General features: G+C 38.6%; 2 protein-coding genes across 5 annotated transcripts; both read right to left on the bottom strand.

Moving 5' to 3' along the window:
• Positions 1–1,491: 1,491 nt before the first annotated feature.
• On the bottom strand, positions 1,492–4,110 carry RB195_016734 (uncharacterized protein; the record flags this gene model as incomplete). 2 transcript variants are annotated; one of them, XM_064183410.1, is made up of 5 exons in its annotated part: positions 1,492–1,560; positions 3,016–3,118; positions 3,197–3,261; positions 3,767–3,951; positions 4,050–4,110. In XM_064183410.1, 5 exons carry the CDS (start codon positions 4,108–4,110, stop codon positions 1,492–1,494), a joined length of 483 nt encoding a protein of 160 aa, XP_064039290.1. The 2 variants fall into 2 exon arrangements, with proteins under 2 accessions (XP_064039290.1, XP_064039291.1); XM_064183409.1 differs by lacking the exons at positions 1,492–1,560; positions 3,016–3,118 and having other exon boundaries at positions 3,175–3,261.
• A 1,713-nt stretch (positions 4,111–5,823) lies between these two features.
• Positions 5,824–16,425, bottom strand: RB195_016733 (uncharacterized protein; the record flags this gene model as incomplete). 3 transcript variants are annotated; one of them, XM_064183408.1, is made up of 25 exons in its annotated part: positions 5,824–5,982; positions 6,040–6,099; positions 6,182–6,332; positions 7,275–7,361; positions 7,421–7,549; positions 7,618–7,757; positions 7,817–7,912; positions 8,014–8,094; positions 8,804–8,891; positions 9,637–9,718; positions 9,776–9,916; positions 10,006–10,096; positions 10,153–10,306; positions 10,711–10,818; positions 10,878–10,951; positions 11,019–11,183; positions 11,827–11,949; positions 12,259–12,345; positions 12,406–12,582; positions 12,734–12,835; positions 13,308–13,409; positions 13,465–13,609; positions 14,183–14,309; positions 15,376–15,572; positions 16,316–16,425. In XM_064183408.1, 25 exons carry the CDS (start codon positions 16,423–16,425, stop codon positions 5,824–5,826), a joined length of 2,976 nt encoding a protein of 991 aa, XP_064039287.1. The 3 variants fall into 3 exon arrangements, with proteins under 3 accessions (XP_064039287.1, XP_064039289.1, XP_064039288.1); XM_064183406.1 differs by lacking the exons at positions 5,824–5,982; positions 6,040–6,099; positions 6,182–6,332; ... (6 more) ...; positions 9,637–9,718; positions 9,776–9,916 and having other exon boundaries at positions 9,956–10,096; XM_064183407.1 differs by lacking the exons at positions 10,006–10,096; positions 10,153–10,306; positions 10,711–10,818; ... (9 more) ...; positions 15,376–15,572; positions 16,316–16,425 and having other exon boundaries at positions 9,776–9,807; positions 9,864–9,874.
• Between the last annotated feature and the right edge of the window lie 195 nt (positions 16,426–16,620).

The following is a 16,620-nucleotide window of genomic DNA, read 5'->3' as shown; positions in this document are numbered from 1 at the left end:
TTTCTTCCTAACTGCCGTAAAAAACTGCCCGGAAGATACGGCTTCAGGCGTTCTGGCGCACAATTTTCTACAAAGTGTTCGACTGGAGCGCGCCAGCCTTGCACACGCGCCGCATCTTCCGGGCCGTTTTTTTATGGCAATTAGGAAGGAATGAACGGAATCACCCCCCTCTCCATAGTCTCCCATCCCGTATAAGAATACTCCACCTGAAATCCGTACCACCTCAGATTCGTGGGGTGATGTCTTTAAGGTAAGGATGTATTATGAACGATTTCAAGAGTGGTGCATAAGAGGAGCTTTGGCGTATTTTTGCCATTCCATTCCGAGTTTTCACCTCCACCTGACTTGTCCAAAATTCCTTCAAAGTTGTCGTATAATGGAAACAGCATTTCGGGCCTATGCTCACTCAAATTATGAACATTTCCTTTTGGTTTTGTTTTTCCTGCCACTATAACTACAACCTCCGTTTTGCTCTCAGCATTCCTCTTCCGTCAGTTGATAACACTCTTCCAGAAATTTTGAAATGTTTAACAATGAACATTTATGCTTCGTTATTCCTTCTCGTCACGTCACGCTGCACTTATTTTAAATTTATTAATTCAAAGTTGAGTTCAAACAACAAACAACTTGGCATGGTTGACCGGTATCTTGGTTCCACAGCACCCACATTATTTCCTTATCCCAGGCAGAAGACAATATTATGTTTGAAATAAAGATTTTTGAGAAGAACGTTACTCGGACACGTTTTGAAGGATTCTGCGGAGAACTCTTAGGATAAAATATGATTTCTTGCCTATATCGGACTAGTTTTAGTACAGTTCTTTAAATTCAGTGCCATCGCAGCAACCTTCAGTTGAATCTCACAGAAAAGAAAAAAAAATGAGACGAGGAAGACGGCTACTGTGTCCGCCATCGGATAAACGGATGAGTCCGTGAGAAAAGTGGTGTGGATTCCACCCAACGGCATTCCTTTCGGGAAAAGAATCTTAGCAAACCGCTGACTGCTACAAACCCTCGCGATCAGTTGCGTAATTTCATGGTGACCTTTTACATAATCCATCATACATAACAATCCTTTGACGAATTTTTCGGATCAAATGCTCATTATAATTTTGGTATCCTTATTTATACAGCTGCTGTAATAGAGTAAATCCGTTCATTCAGCAATGATTCTCCGTGTTTCCGGTAATGCAATGGTTGTAGAACGATTTTAAAGGGAAAAATCTGTTTCATTTCATTTATTTTCCTATTCTTCGCTCAATGGACTTGTCGTACCAGTTGTTCTGACAGATTCAAAAGCAATATGCAGCCACTCTGACGTTAAAAAATGAGGATACAAGTCATATTTTCTATTTATTATTAATTTTTTTTCTATTTTCTGCTTGGACATTTACGGATCCCTTCAAAATTTGTCCGGAGACGCAACGTTCATCCCAACAATTTTTATTTCAAACACATTACTTATTGAGGAGGTAAGGAATCCCTTTTCCGTTAAAGACACACGCGGAAGCCATTGCTGCGATCGTAGCGAGAAGGATTAGCGAGGCGTAGAAGCTCATTCTGGAACATTTCAAATGCTCTAGAAGAGTGCTGGCAACTGAGAAGGAAAAAATGCTAAAAATGATGGGGAAAGTGTAACTATGGCAGTAACTGCGAAAGGAAACGCTCGTTTTGTTTGAGCCAAAACAGGTTCAAAACTCTCCAAAATAAGAAAATCACGAAAGATTTTAAGGCTGGTCGTTGAGGGTGTAAACTCGAAATGGAATGAAGCAAATTCGACGGAGCTCCCTTTATTTGCCGCTCCTGAAATCGGTTCATAATGCACTTTTGCAATGAATGGTGACAAAGAAAGTGGTTTTAATGGATGTGCTGTTTTTTGAAAACAGCACAGAGCGAATTTTAATTTCAAATCCGATGTGTGCGTGATTGAAAGGCACCAGGACCGCCGCAAAGTTTAGACTTAAAATGGAGGCTTCGCTTTCAGCTTTTCTTTCGCTTTTTTTTAAAATATACATTGCTTGAGCACAAGAAAGCGTGTATTTAATGAAAGCACACTCACAAATCGGGTGATGACCTATTTGGTTTGTTTGTGCTAAAGTTCCAATTGATAAAATTGTTCTTAAAACAATTTACAAAGTATTTCACAAAATTGTACCAAATTTCAGCGGAATGACAAACATTCTCGTCTCTTTTCAATCAGTTCTCATGAGCTGAATCGAGCACTCGGGCTTCCAATACTTACTGGGTCTTTTCCGTATGTTGGTCGAAATGAGTTGCGTGTTTCATCCCTGTTGGTCATCTACAACTCGTCATTGTCTAAAGATCAACATAAAGCATCCCCCCCCCTCCCTGCAACGAATCACAAAGGGAATACGGGGCGTTCACTCTCATTCATTCCAAAGTAAGTTCTTGAGAAAATGAAAAGAGAAAGCAGATAGAAAGGAAAAACCACGAGAAAACGATTTAAAGTATTCCTATGATCCTAAAATGATGCACCATAATTTGAGTTTTTGGAAACGAAGCTATTGTTAAAGGATTTTTGTGACTTCTCCACGTACCCAAGCATTTGTATATTTTATTGCTGACACTAAAAGCAAAGCCTCTATTTTAAATCCAAATTCTAAGTCTAAACTTTGCGCCGGTCCTGGTGCCGTTCAATCACGCGCACATCGCACTTAAAATTAAAATTCGCTCTGTGTTGTTTTCAAAAAACAGCACATCCATTAAAACCACTTTCTTCGTCACCACTTAATGCAAAAGTGCATTATGAACCGATTGATTATGCTAAGTTGGTTCCTCTCTACGGCAAAAAAATAATGTGTTGGAAATAAAGATTGTTGAGATGAACGTTGCTCAGATAAATTTTGAAGGGATCCATAAATGTCCAAGCAGAAAATAGAAAAAATAAGTAATAAATAGAAAATATGACTTGTATTCTTATTTTTTAAAGTCAGACTGGCTGCATGTTGCTCATACACATCGCTGAGCATTTAAAAGAAGTTCATCGCTAGTTACCATGTACAGATGGCCGTGAACAGTCATCGTCTGCTCCTCCTGATTGATCGAAACGTGCACGATGTGGAAGTGGATACTAACTTCGACAGGTAGCGAAGCATTTCTGCAACGTTCTCGCAGTGTTAGCTGTGTGGCTTCGACAGCGGACGTTCACCCACCTTATCGGTCTCCTCGTATTGACAGAATTGCTGAAGATGGCTTTTTCAAGCGCAGTTTGATGCTCGCTATACGTTTTGTTGTAAAATTCTGAAAATCAAAACACATTCATCTCTCATAATCTGCACAGAATTCCCGTTTATTTTATTAATTGCAAATGGGCAATGAAGAGAAATCCAAATTGTATTATATAAGGTTATTATTAAATGAAGTGAACAAAGGAAAGTAAGTTGGTGTGGTATTAGTCGCCCTATCTGAAGCGTTTTACATGGTAAATCATAAAAAGCGAATCAAAAACCAAAAAATCAAAAACCATGGGGTTTGTGTGCAGCTGCTGTTTAGTCAAAATCGTATCTTCAAGAAAGACACATGACTGCAACGATTCACAACAGTTATTCCAAACGAGTAGTCTTTTCCTGACGTACTCTGTCCATACTTACTATCTAGTATGGACAGAGTACGTCAGGAAAAGAGTACTCGTTTGGAATAACTGTTGTGAATCGTTGAAATAGCTGCACACAAACCCCATGGTTTTTGATTTTTTGGTTTTTGAGCTTGAAGATTCGCTTTTTATGATTTACCATGTAAAACTAACTATCTTTACTTGTATCCCCATTTTTTTGAAGTCAGACTGGCTGCATATGGCTTTTGAATCTGTCAGAACAACTGATACGACAAGTCCATCAAGCGAAGAATAGGAAAATAAATTAAATGAAACATATTTTTCCCTTTGAAGTCGTTCCACAACCATCGTATCACCGGAAACACGAAGAATCGATGCTGAACAAACGGATTTACTCCATTACAACAGCATGATAAATAAAGATTCCAAAATTATAACGAATACTTAATCCGAAAATCCGAAAAACATTACATACACACTTTCTTTTGCTCAAGCAATGTAAATAGTATTGCTAGCACTAATAGCAGCGCTTCCATTCTAAATCTAAATTTTAAATCTAAAAATTTTGAAGAAGGTCTTTCATTTTACTGGAACTTGATTTGATTTCGTGAAACATTTAGGGCAGTGTTTTATGCATAACCTTACTAACTCGAGCCGCAGCTAGAACGAATACGTAATTACACAATTTGATGTTAACAATTTTCATCTATATAGTTTTTGCAGTCAAGCATCAGTACATTTTATTGCTGACACTAAAAGCATACCCTCCATTTTAAATCTAAATTTTAAATTCAAAACTTTGCACCGACCTTGGTCCCGTTTAATCACGCACACATCGCATTTGAAATTAAAATTCGCTCTGTCTTGTTCACTCAAAATACAGCAGACCCATTAAAACCATTTTTTTCGTCTCCTCTTGAATGTAAAAGTGCATTTTAAAGGCGATTTCAGAAGCGCTAAATAACAGCAGCTACGGCGAGTTTGCTTCGTTCCATTTCGACTTTACACCCTCACTGATCAGCCTAAAAATCTTTCGAGATTTCCTTGTTTTTTTTTCGGAGAGAGAGTTTTGGACCGTTCCTAACTCAAACAAAACGAACATCTCCTTTCGTAGTTGCTACCATACTTCATTCCGCATCGTTTTTCAAAAAAAAAACCCTTTCCTTCAGTTGATAGCACGCTTCCAGACCGTTTGAAATGTTCCAGAATGAACGTCCTCTACGCCTCGTTAATCCTAATCCTCGCTACAATTGCTGCGATCACCGGGCTTATTGTCAATGGGCAGAACCTTAGCGGCGCAGGAATGCTTCGGAAATAAAATGTGCGTGAAATAAAGGTTATTGAAATGAACAAGTTTACTCGGACAAATTTTGAAGAATTCTGTAAATACCACGATTTGTTGCCATGCCATTTCAAAGTGTTTAGCACTCGCCCCAATAAACAATGCAGAAATTGCGTTTTTTTCATCTGGTACCCACAAACCAAAAATTAGATGAAATTGAGGTAACAATAAAATGGTGAGAAGAATAGCACTTCACGCACCAATCAAAATGGAAAAATTAGAGAATAGAGAGAATTTCAAAAAACTACGCCTTTTTACAAATTTTAAAACGAAGATGAAATTGTTCTCCTAACAAGAATGTTTTCCCATACTGTAAAAACATAAAAACGTGTTTGTCACAATTTCGACGTGGTGAAAAAAAAGCAGCTAGCCTTACCTCATATTATCTCACGTGTAGTATTTCATGTGCATACGTACTCCATTTCGAATTTGCTACCAATTCAATATTTCAGGATTTACCAGCGAACCCCAAAATTTGCCACATTCCTCAATTTTGCGACTTCTTCAATATTTCGATTTTCTGCACGATGCAATTCTTCGGAAATATATTTTCCTAAGGACCACCGACGTCCATAAATTGGCTAAGAAATAGTACGGAAAGGAATGTTTATTCTAAGAAATCGCAACGAAACAAAAAATCTGTCCTCTCGGATCCAACATTTATCAAGTCACTTTTGACTAGTGAATCTAGTATACAGCGAATCAGAGTAGAAACCTTCTTAGCTAAATGGACTAATTACAATTACGAAGAAATTCGCTATGAAATATTTCAATGAAGGTGAACGAGAAATGTTACAAATGCTTATTGATCGAAACGGATACTATAGACTAGTCTATCTGAGATCAGATCGGAAATGTTATGCTTATAGCTCACACAGAAGTCGGGTCTGGTCAACAAAGTCAAAAATTAGGTGATATATTCCGGAAAAAGTTTAGTAATTAACAAATCCAACAAGAGGTAAGATAGATGCTTATTGAGACGAGGATATTGTAAAGTGTTCACAAGCCTTTTAATTCCTTCACGCCAACTTTTCGAATTTAGCAATCGAAGAACAGGTGAAGGCATCTGAAAAAAAAAACATTCGAGAAAAATTGTAGAACTCATCAAATAAGACTGCTTTACCTCCTCTTGGACAAACTCTAAAGCACGTCTAATAGCTAGCTCTTCGCGGAGACTTTTCTCCTGAAAAATCAAAGGAGAGATTTGGGAAATGCTAAAGATTATCTGTAATGCAGTATAATAGAGGAGGGATTCATAGCGTTACCTGATCGGAAGGTGTTGATCCATCAGAACAGAATATACTGTCATGAATGAACTGCACAAACAACACGATATTGTGTTCATTTAAAAGTGAGCGACATGCTCTCCCCAGTAAATGCAACATCAAACAGTCAAATGTTTTGCGACATAACATCCTGAAAGGAAGAGCGATGCAGATAGGATGTAGACGATGATTGTTACATTATGGTAAAAAAAAATAATGGTCTGTGGTTAGGAAGGTGAAAATTTCGAGTGAGGTTTTCTCATCTTCCTCGATGGGCAAGGATTTAAAAGATCGACTAAAAACAAAAAGAAAAGGTTTGGAAGAAGAAAAACCACACATTTATGCCCTTCATTTAGTCAATCGACTTAGAACAATTCTAGCAAATAATTCGTCGCTGGATATTGTGATTTGAATTCTGGACATTTCATCAAAAACATCCCCTATTTATTCGTTATCGTTGCCGTCCTAAGTCATAAGTGAAACGCTCGTCCCAAGAAAAAAAAATTATAGAAATTCGAATCTGTCGAAAGAGAACATTACTCTATGAAACAAATCAATTAAAAAGTAGTACAAACGATATACAAAAGTAAATAATAAAAATTAAAATGATTGAAGCATAAAAAACCGATAAATTTGATATTAGAAACAATAAACCTTTGATCTACGGGACTTGGAATGGTAAAGCCTGGTAGTCGGAGCAACTATCCTCATCCTTCAAAATCAGAATAAAAAACGTTTATATCCATGAAACAACTTTGAACGGGTAGATAGTTAGAGCAACCTATTCACTACCCAAATACTTTACGCTTCATACCCACTATCACTTTCGTCTATTAGCATAGTCACCACCTTATTTTGACATTGAAGTCAGGGCATTATTTAAGGTGCCGTGCTCAGAATTCAAAGCAGGAAGAGTGTGAGGACTATAAATCTAGAAATGGATCCTCCCAGGGTCCATCTGAGGTTTCTGTAATTTTCAATCATGTTTCCTTAACAGATTTTGATGGAAATAGAGAAGTCTTGGCAAGATAAAACTTCTTCAAAATCTCCATACTTTTTCTCTTTTACTTTAAGAAACTTAAAAAGGAATCACCTCAAAGCGGACTGGATATTCAAGATCCAGTGAGATGTGTGCGCCATGACAGAGAAGATAAGTAGGGAAATGCCATCTGTCAAACTTCTGAAAATTCATTTCTTGAAGTTCTTCTGGTACAAGATATACTTTTTAAGCAAACTTACCTGGTCCAAAAACGTGTGATGCCCTCCGCCTCTTCGGCAACAATGCAACCATTACAGTTGTTGCCAAAAAGAGGATTATAAAATGCGCTACAGTAATTATCAGCACTCATGCTAATAGATGAAAGGCTACTGAAAAAGAAATGAAAAAGATATGATCACCTTATTAACACCATTATTCACCCAAGAAAAAAACGAACCTAGCATCTGAAGACTCAATTTTTTCCTTGAAATCCACCTTCTCTTGTGCGTACAAAGTATTGGCGAGAATTGTAAGCAAAAATGGACGAAGATTTTGACCTTTTTCTCTACCTAGTTTTCCCGGCATTTTCTTTACAACCTGAAAAATTCAGACTTTACGAAATGAGATCACGAAATATGAAGAGAAAAAAATCTAACCTTCCATGGATTCAAGTCACTTAACAGTAGGTTGTGGCGGAATTCATCGCTGCTTGTAAGGAATGCAAAAAGTAGATCAGAACGATGCAACATTTTCTGAAAATCCTTGTTTCGAAGAGGAAATACTATTGCCACGTAGTTTATTCGTGAAAAAAAAAACATAAAGTAACTTCCATATTTAGTCCAGGTAAACTTACTTGCTTGCAAAGTGAGGATAAGAATAATGAGAAGAGCAAACGATGTTGTTCCAGAAAAGCACGACTTCTGTTGACGAGGTTCTGTAAAAAAAAACAAACAAACATGGAAAACGAACATTTTACGACGGTACAAGTCTCGTATGGGAAGCAACTGTCTTGCAGTTACGTGAGACCAAGTAAAGGTGACCACAGTTCACAAAAATATTGACTGAAGAGAACCTCGATTATTCGCTGATAACACTGACTGCCAAGAAATGAGGACAACGAAAACGATCTAAAAAGATCGATTCCAGGGAGGGGGTCTGGTGAAAAGAAAGCGGGAAGTCAGGATCAAAATTAGAAACAAAAATCAAACCGTAAAAAGAGAACAATTGAAAAGAAATAGCGGAAAGAACAGTATTTCAGTCGTAGCAGATTTTGAAATATTCGAATGTGAAGAAATCAGGAATGATTCAAAATAAATCTATCTTTGAGTGTGATTTTTCCAAACAGTTTCTTGTCCATGATTAGGACTTTGATATGTCTATGTGCTAGAAAAGTGATAGTAAGGAATTTAGCCCCCACTGCGCTGCTCTGATCTCACGTCCAGACAAAAACGAAAACTCGTTGAATTCGGTGAGAAAATGGAGACCTTCTAGGACCACATACTACGCTAAACATCTGCCGTGTAGCTCTACTCTAGATAGAAGATATCAGGGCTTCCAAAGCAATATCGGCCTTATCTCCGGTTCAATCATCAATCTCTTCAGAAAATTCAGAAAAGTCATTACTAGAGAAAAAAACTACTCACCTTTCTTGGAGGAAGCAGAGTGAAGCGTAATGAATCACCGTGAAACTCTATGAGTTTCATTTCAAGAACGTAGAATTCAGAAAACCTCCTGAATAAAGGAAATCTTATGGAAATAGAACCAGGCCTCCGACAGCAACCAGTTATGTCTATAGTCGGGTCAAAACGATATGAAACGCGGACATTTGCTCAAGCGGCTGCGCTCAAAGCGGAGCGGTGGAGCGTAGCGGTTGGGATCGTGTAAGGATCCACGCTACCGCCACGCACCTCTGCAGTTCGCCATGGTCCCACTTCGATTCCAACCGCTGTCTCCACCGCACCGCTTCCGAGCGCGGCCGATTGCGCAACGGTCCGTGCTTCATGTCGTTTTGGTGCAACTATAGTTTGTTATCTCTAGTAGCGAAAAACACGCAAGTCACGGCAACGTCAGGCATGAAAATATACATCAAAGTCCTAGATCGAACATTTAGTACTACAAGTCTTACGAAAACATAGCCCGCTGCCACCAGGTAAATCCTCTTCATTCGCTTGGTGAAAAACATACAACAAATTCCGAAAGTGAACTCTTCTGGATGAAACTGAAGTGTTAACTCACTCAGAAAGTGAATTAACATCTCTACTCAACTACTTAAAAGCTAACGTCTCTTCTAAAAAAGTGTGCACCGTTACTGAAAATCAGTTGCCTTTTTCTAAACAATTCTATAATATTCATCAAAGGTAAATTCGTCATCAAAGTCCCATTTTATCCAATTTTTCCTTTGCTGCGGCCATTACGGTGCACCAAACTCCGTACTATGACTATTCAATAACATGGAACAATAATCAAAAGAGATCACCTATAGATACTCCACGATTTTGTCTCTTTTTCTTTCGCTTCAGTGCGCTCCACATCGATCACATATACGTAAACAGTCCTTCCTAAATTTCCCGCAGGTCAACAATATATTTTTACAGAAATGCTACATTTCTGTTTACCTGTTGTACTATCCCTTATTGGTGTGGTTTTGCTGACATTCACTTTCCATAAATTGATATTTTTAGTTTCTTTATCAATCGTAAGAACCGGTTCAGCATCAAGGCTGTCTACGACGGAAGCGGATGAAGAGGCGACATCTTCTTCATCCGGAAATCAAGGAACATTTCCACAATTTCCTTTCAAACATGGACGTTAATGTATAAGACCCCTACCGTTCCCGAATATCCACTAGCCGGAGAGATATTGTCCACGTCTCCAATCACTGACACATCTATAGATGGCAAGGATAGGTGAGGAAAAGAACCCGATGAAGTTGAACCCTACGAAAATATGCAAAGATACACACGTAGAAGAGAAAAAAATGCACGGATCTCACATTAGCATCGATGACCACACAGCTTTCTGGAGGGGCGCTTTCACAGGAAGAAGAGATGTCATCATCTTCATCAGCAAGGCTGTTGTTAAGCGATTCTTCATTATCCAACGACCCGTCAAGAGACACAACCGCTATCGCTTTACGTAGCCTCGATCTAGAAGCTGCTCAACCTTAGCAATCACGTTTTCAATAGCAAAAAAAAAAAACTATTTTTTCAAATTCTTTACAAATCTAATCTTGCTACTGGAAGATGCAAAATCGAAACTGAAGTTCAAGTTCGATAAAAACCCAGCATAGCAAGAGAATTTGTTAATTTCTGATACACAGAAGAAGAAAAATGAGTTATTTTTCTTATTTTTTTCTAGCGATACAATTGATACGAGTCAGCAGTAGTCCTGTGTAGCTTTTTTTTTTTGGAAATCTAAGTTTGCAACGTTTTTAGCCGATACTGTGAAACAAATAGTTATCGAAAGTTTTCTTGGATAAGACCCCCTTTCAGTCGTGTCTATTTTGTCTCTCCTGTCTCGCTATCCTGAGGAGTTCTATATGAAAATATACCTGAACTGAGCCAAGGAGAATGTTCCTCCTGACACCGAAGCCTTTCTAGGCATTGATTGCTGATCGATAAGTTCATTTACACAGACAGGCGGACTACCGCACAGGTATCTAAACACGTATGAAAAGTAAGAAGCGGTAATTAATCAACTTTCAGGAAGTTAACGAACCCTAAGAAATAATCCGATTGACAGAATGGAATTATATGTTCGTTTTGCATGCGCTGATATACCAATTGATACGACTAAATATTAAGAGAATGAAATAACAAAAAAAAAAAAAGAAAAAGAAAAAAGGTCCAAAAAATGTACCGTTTCGACCACTTTATCTAGAAGTGGTAAATTATTACATTCTACGGCAGTTTTGAACTCCTGTACAATTTCCGCGTCAAATTCAATTCGATCTGGAGCGCTGTCATGGACAAACTGCCCAAAAAGTTGCCATATGTCGTAAGCAATTTGACTTGACGATTCCGCCTAAAGAACATCGTTGAAACTCTAATGGGTGCGTAACTGAGAGAATCTGAGAGAATATCTATTAATTCCACCGATGACACGGTAAAAATAGAACTACACAAACAAGTAAGCGCGTTGGTTTTGAGTCCTCAAGTACAAATGATTTTAATTCCACAAGAACTTTTAATATACGGGGCCAGGTATATTTCTTTCGGACCCATGTCTCAATATCGCGTTCCTAAGTAGATGGAACTTAGGAAAGTTTAAATTAACGTTTGCCCTTCTTTGATCCTGAGATACTCTAGATACCAAAAAACTCTGAGTCTCTAACATATATGGGATCAACTTCGACCATGAGTTCAACCTGGTGATACGCCCTATTTTCTTAAGTTTAAGCAGTTAACTAAAATCAACTGTTCGGGGGTACTGTACCAATCCAAAAACAAAGGTAAGCGGAAAGATGTGTGCGAAGCGGGACCGTCTATAATGCAATAGTAAGTGGTACGAATAACATTGCATTACAGCAGGATTTTCAATATTTAGGAACGTGATTAGTACTACATTCTCCATTTTTTTGGTGATGGAGACATCAGAAATCTTAGTATTTCTCTGGTTCCTGGATTTACAATAAAATATCAAATAATCCAAAAAAAAACTAGCAAACCTTCCTCTGCATGCTAGAGTGAATACGAGAAGCTTCTGCTAAAAAACAAAGTTCATTCACTGGTCCACGTGTATCTTGCAAGTACAGTCGAAAAGTGGAATATTGCCGCGCATCTCGTAAAACCTAGAAACGATTCCGCCAAATTTGTTGCGAAAAAGCTGGGACTCAAACGAGTATAGTCGGCTCAAAACGAAATTAAACACGGACATTTGCGCAAGCGGCTGCGCTCAAAGCGGAGCGGTGGAGCGTAGCGATTGGAATCGTGTAAGAATCCACGCTTCTGCCTCACACCTCTGCAGTTCGCCATGGTTCCACCTGTCTCCTCCGCACCGCTTCCGAGCGCGGCCGCTCGCGCAACGGTCTGTGCTTCATGTTGTTTTCACCAAACTATAAGTTGTTCTTCAAGAGAGTTGGAGGAACAAAACATCGCACCTCACTCAACTTAAGTTGTAGAAGAGAGTCAGGAACTATCTGAGCGGTATGTTCAGCAAAATTAGTTAGGAATGGGACTGTCGTCGCCTAAAACCAATAATTATGATAGGTTCCTTCAACAGAGTATAAAAAAATACGGAATCTGACGTCGGAATCATGCGATGGCGTAGCACCGGAAATATCTCCTTTCTGAGCATCGAAAGCTATTATCAGCAAGTGATTGATGGTATCTGGGTCAGCTATCAAATCCAGACAAGGGAGAAGCAAAGTATTCACGATTAGTTCACGTGTGAAATGTCTGACAGACTGTGATGGCCATGTTGACTAAAAGAAACTGTATAAGTTAGAAAAGAAGTACTAGTGCTGAGGCTGAAGAAAAGTGAAAGGGGGTGAGGTACTGTGAAGCTATTTAGATTCATGTCGAAAAGGCCACCTCTTTCGCTCGTTCTCTTTCCTCTTTCGAATGTTTGCTTACCATATTCGTGTTTTCACCTAAACGTGAAGGACCATCGTCATCGTGAGCTCTTCCGGCAAGATGGGTGTCGTCAAGTAATTTAGTTATGAGGAAATCAGCAACCTGAACAAAAAAAAAACTGGTAACTTGTGAAGGAAATGGCGCTACGCAAAACTGTTCAGTTAATTATTCACTACGTGTTCATAATGACATAGAAATTATTCGTCCAATTTCATTACACTAAAATAATTTTGCTAAGTACACATATTATAATCTACAATAAAAATGCGTAAACACATTTTAGGCATTGTTTTCCCAAAAATAATTACAAAACAATTTGCTTGTAAACTTCTATCCATCAAATTAGAGTTGAAACAGCGAAGAAAAGCAGCCCCGAACGTTCATTTCTAATAAAATTGCCTCCATAGACTAAATGATGTGTCTTTAATTGAGGTTGAACTTATATTAAAATGAAATTCAAATAAATACTTAAATATCTCTAGATTTTCCCACAGCGGAAGGCATCTTTCTTCTAAAAACATTCCAACTATATATGTTGTTTACATAAATACCAACAATAAAATAATAACTTTACCTGTCTTAAGTAATCGAGTTCATTTTTTCTGCTTCCAAGACAAAAGTGTAAATCAGGAAAAACATCACATATAGATGTTTCCAATAGAGAGCGAGGATACATCTAAGCAAAGATATTTCATACGAAATCCAAGACAAAAATTACCAAAAAAAAATACCTTTTCGGACAAATCATCCTCCAAGTTGATAATTCTATGCATGTGAAGAGCTGCAGTTGGTAGAACATCTTCAGCAAGTAGTGTCGGCAGGTCCAGAGTAGCTAGTTTACATAAAAGCTGGGAGCACGCGAACCGAGCTTGATGCCTGCAAGGAAGCGAAGTTGGAAATGAATTGGATCTCAGGGAGCACCAAAACAGGGTGGTATATGACATCAAAGTTCAAAATCGATCTTTTGTTTTGGCGGGAAATCGAGCACATCGAGGTTGATATCTTTCTAAAACACCGTATCCAGTCGCTAAGCAAAAATACTGTATTTAAGGCTAACGAACGAAAAGTTAAATGCGGCACACAAATATTTCTGACAAATAGTTGATTAGTGGACATCTGCACTGGAGATCATCAATCCAACGTAGATGCTTCACAGCTACGTTAGATTGATGATTGGGAGAACCGTACCATCTTAACGTTCTTTTGAAATGGCAGCGATTTTCTAATGTTACCGAGCCTTGCAATCAATTTAGCAACCCTGACAGGATTGATAGTATGGGTAGGTCATGATCACAGTCGCACCTCTCACGTGGTGCAGCGCCAAAGATAATTATCCCACAGCGCCTTTTCGGTTCCCTAACATTTGCAGAAGAAATATTTTTTAAGAAAGATAAATTATTCAAAAACATCGCAGAGCGGAAACATTGAAACCGAAAAGAAACGCTGTACCTGATCTCGTTCAGAAAATCACGATCCCTGCTGATACCGGACTCATACCAGTCATTGACATACGTATCGATCAGTTGGTCCAGCAAAGTTTCAATAGCATCGTTTACTGACGCTGGTACTTTGGCCTCTGCAACAAGCACAACACTTATTCCACTACATCAAAGAAGAAAATATAAAAATCCATTATATTTTTTTAAAATGGGATCAGAAATTAAGTTGGCCAAACCAAATGAATCACTTGGAAGACTTCTGTTGAGTAAATAATGGCGCTAGGAACCGAAGCGGGCGCAAACAATTTTCTTTAGAGGGCAACCAATATAAAATAGGAAGACGACAAAACGAAAAACGCGCATCGTTCACGACTGGAGCATTTTTTTTTCTTGTTTTTCTTGAAAATTTAGTTTAATATCTGGGTTGGTGTTAAGGCTATAGCCGAGAGATTATGATGTGTCGCAGCTTATTATGCTGGTAATAACCATTTGTAGAACTGATTGCAGCAGGTAATCACATCGCTCTGTTGGACCAGTTGGTGTGAAAAGACCCTGAGAATAGGCGTACATCGTTGGTGGTAACCCGTAAACCAAAACCGATAGCAATCCCGACGATCAAGCGAGGGCAACGTTATTACTGTGCGACCTGACAAAATTTGCATCTTTCCTCTCTCCGCTTTCATAGTTTCACCTATATTGTACACTTCGCTTGATCTAGGTCACTTTTCCAAAAAATGGAAATTGTTTCTAGAGTTCTTATGGTCGGGATTAAACAACATTAAGCGTGGTGGAGCTGCGTAAGCGGCCGCGCTTGAAGCAGCACGGTTGAATTGGCGGTTGTAGGCTTGGACACTAGGTCCCATCTTAATCACAAGCGCTAGCTTCAACTCCCAGTTTCGAGCGCGGCTGTTCACAGCACTGCACCTTAAGCTTAAGGGGCTTAAGCTACTTTCGACCCTACCATACTATCGTCGCATTACTGAGCTCTAGTAGGACCATAAACCATATCAGTATTTGTCGGTGATAATAAAAATAAATAGTAACATTTTACGGAATTAGCTACGAATCTGGACGAAAGTTAAAAGTACAAAAATCCATTCCATGCATAGCTCACAAGGATCTAGTGTTAAGTACTACGCAAAAACTCTAATATCAGTCTAAACAACTTTAATTTGGAAAAACTCTTTGGACTAGAAAGTTTACCTTTCCAGGGAAACAAGTGATTTTTCTTCTCAGACGGATCAGTCGGTGAGTTAAACTCTCCCTTCTGCGAGGAACGTTGTGACAGCCATGCATTAACAAGTGGGTAGAGGAATCTTCCGTTTGAATCGTTTGCAATCCATGTAGCTATACTGGCTCCCAAAAATGCAAAGCACAGACAGCATGCAATCGAAAGTGCCCTAAAGTTAACTGTAAAGGAGTTTCTATAGTGGCGTTAAAACAACCTGAAGATAGGTGTAGTTGCGTAGGCGGTTGCGTTTAAAGCGGCGCGATGGTGTGCAGCAGTTAGAATCGAGAAAGGATCCTTGCTAGCACTACTCATAGTTGGAGTTCGCAATGTTCACACCTCGATCTCAACCGCTAGCTCCGCCGCGCCGCGACATGAAGCTTGGTGCAGCCGTTTACGCAACTGCACTGAGCTTCACGTGGTTTTTGACCCTACTACAGCCTGAATTTATGTGATATACACCCTACATATGAACTGTTCCATTGAAGCATTAAATCCAGCCCTTTTTTAAACGAGTATTGAAATTCCTAAGTAGCGAAAATGTATGGTGTACGCATTCAATTGAAGTTTCCCACTTAAAAGTTAGTGAAGTAAAGTTCCACATGTAAAAATCGTTCTTCTGTCAGCGCAATCGATAAAAAAAAAACTTCAGGTAAGCAAAAACTTCGGAAATTCGACAAATCCTGCAGAGGACCTAAAAACTCGGAACCTTGGAGAAACGCGTCCATCTCTACAACACTTAAATTTGTTTGGAAAAAAGCTCTGATGCAGGCGAAATGTTAGCTGTTAAAAAATATCAATACCAATCTTGGCCACAGCTCAATAAAATCAATAAAAAAGCTATGTTTCAAAAAACATTTCGGATTGCTATTCAATGCTCTGGGAACTCGATGCAGCAAGCGGAAATGAACTTACCCAAAACCCAGACAAATAATAAGAAAGATAACAAAAGTGAATACATAAACAGCTGGGCAAAGCCATGGATGTCGCTCCAACAACTCTTTTGTTTGATTGTGGAAATTCATTGTCGAAATCGTAACATTACTAAAATTCTTCTATACATATATTTTACAAAGCACTATGAACGGTGGCAACATATTGAAAAATTCGAAGATATTAACCGGCACATAGAATCGGTGATGCCAAAAAATCAAAATCAATGTTTGCAGATAAAAATTTATGGTGAGCTCATAGCTCAAAGACTGAAATAACACGTGAAA

The sequence above is a fragment of the Necator americanus genome, chromosome II (assembly GCF_031761385.1).
Source record: "Necator americanus strain Aroian chromosome II, whole genome shotgun sequence".
In the NCBI taxonomy this organism is placed as follows: Eukaryota; Metazoa; Nematoda; class Chromadorea; order Rhabditida; family Ancylostomatidae; genus Necator; species Necator americanus.
This window is presented reverse-complemented; position numbering and strand designations above follow the sequence as displayed.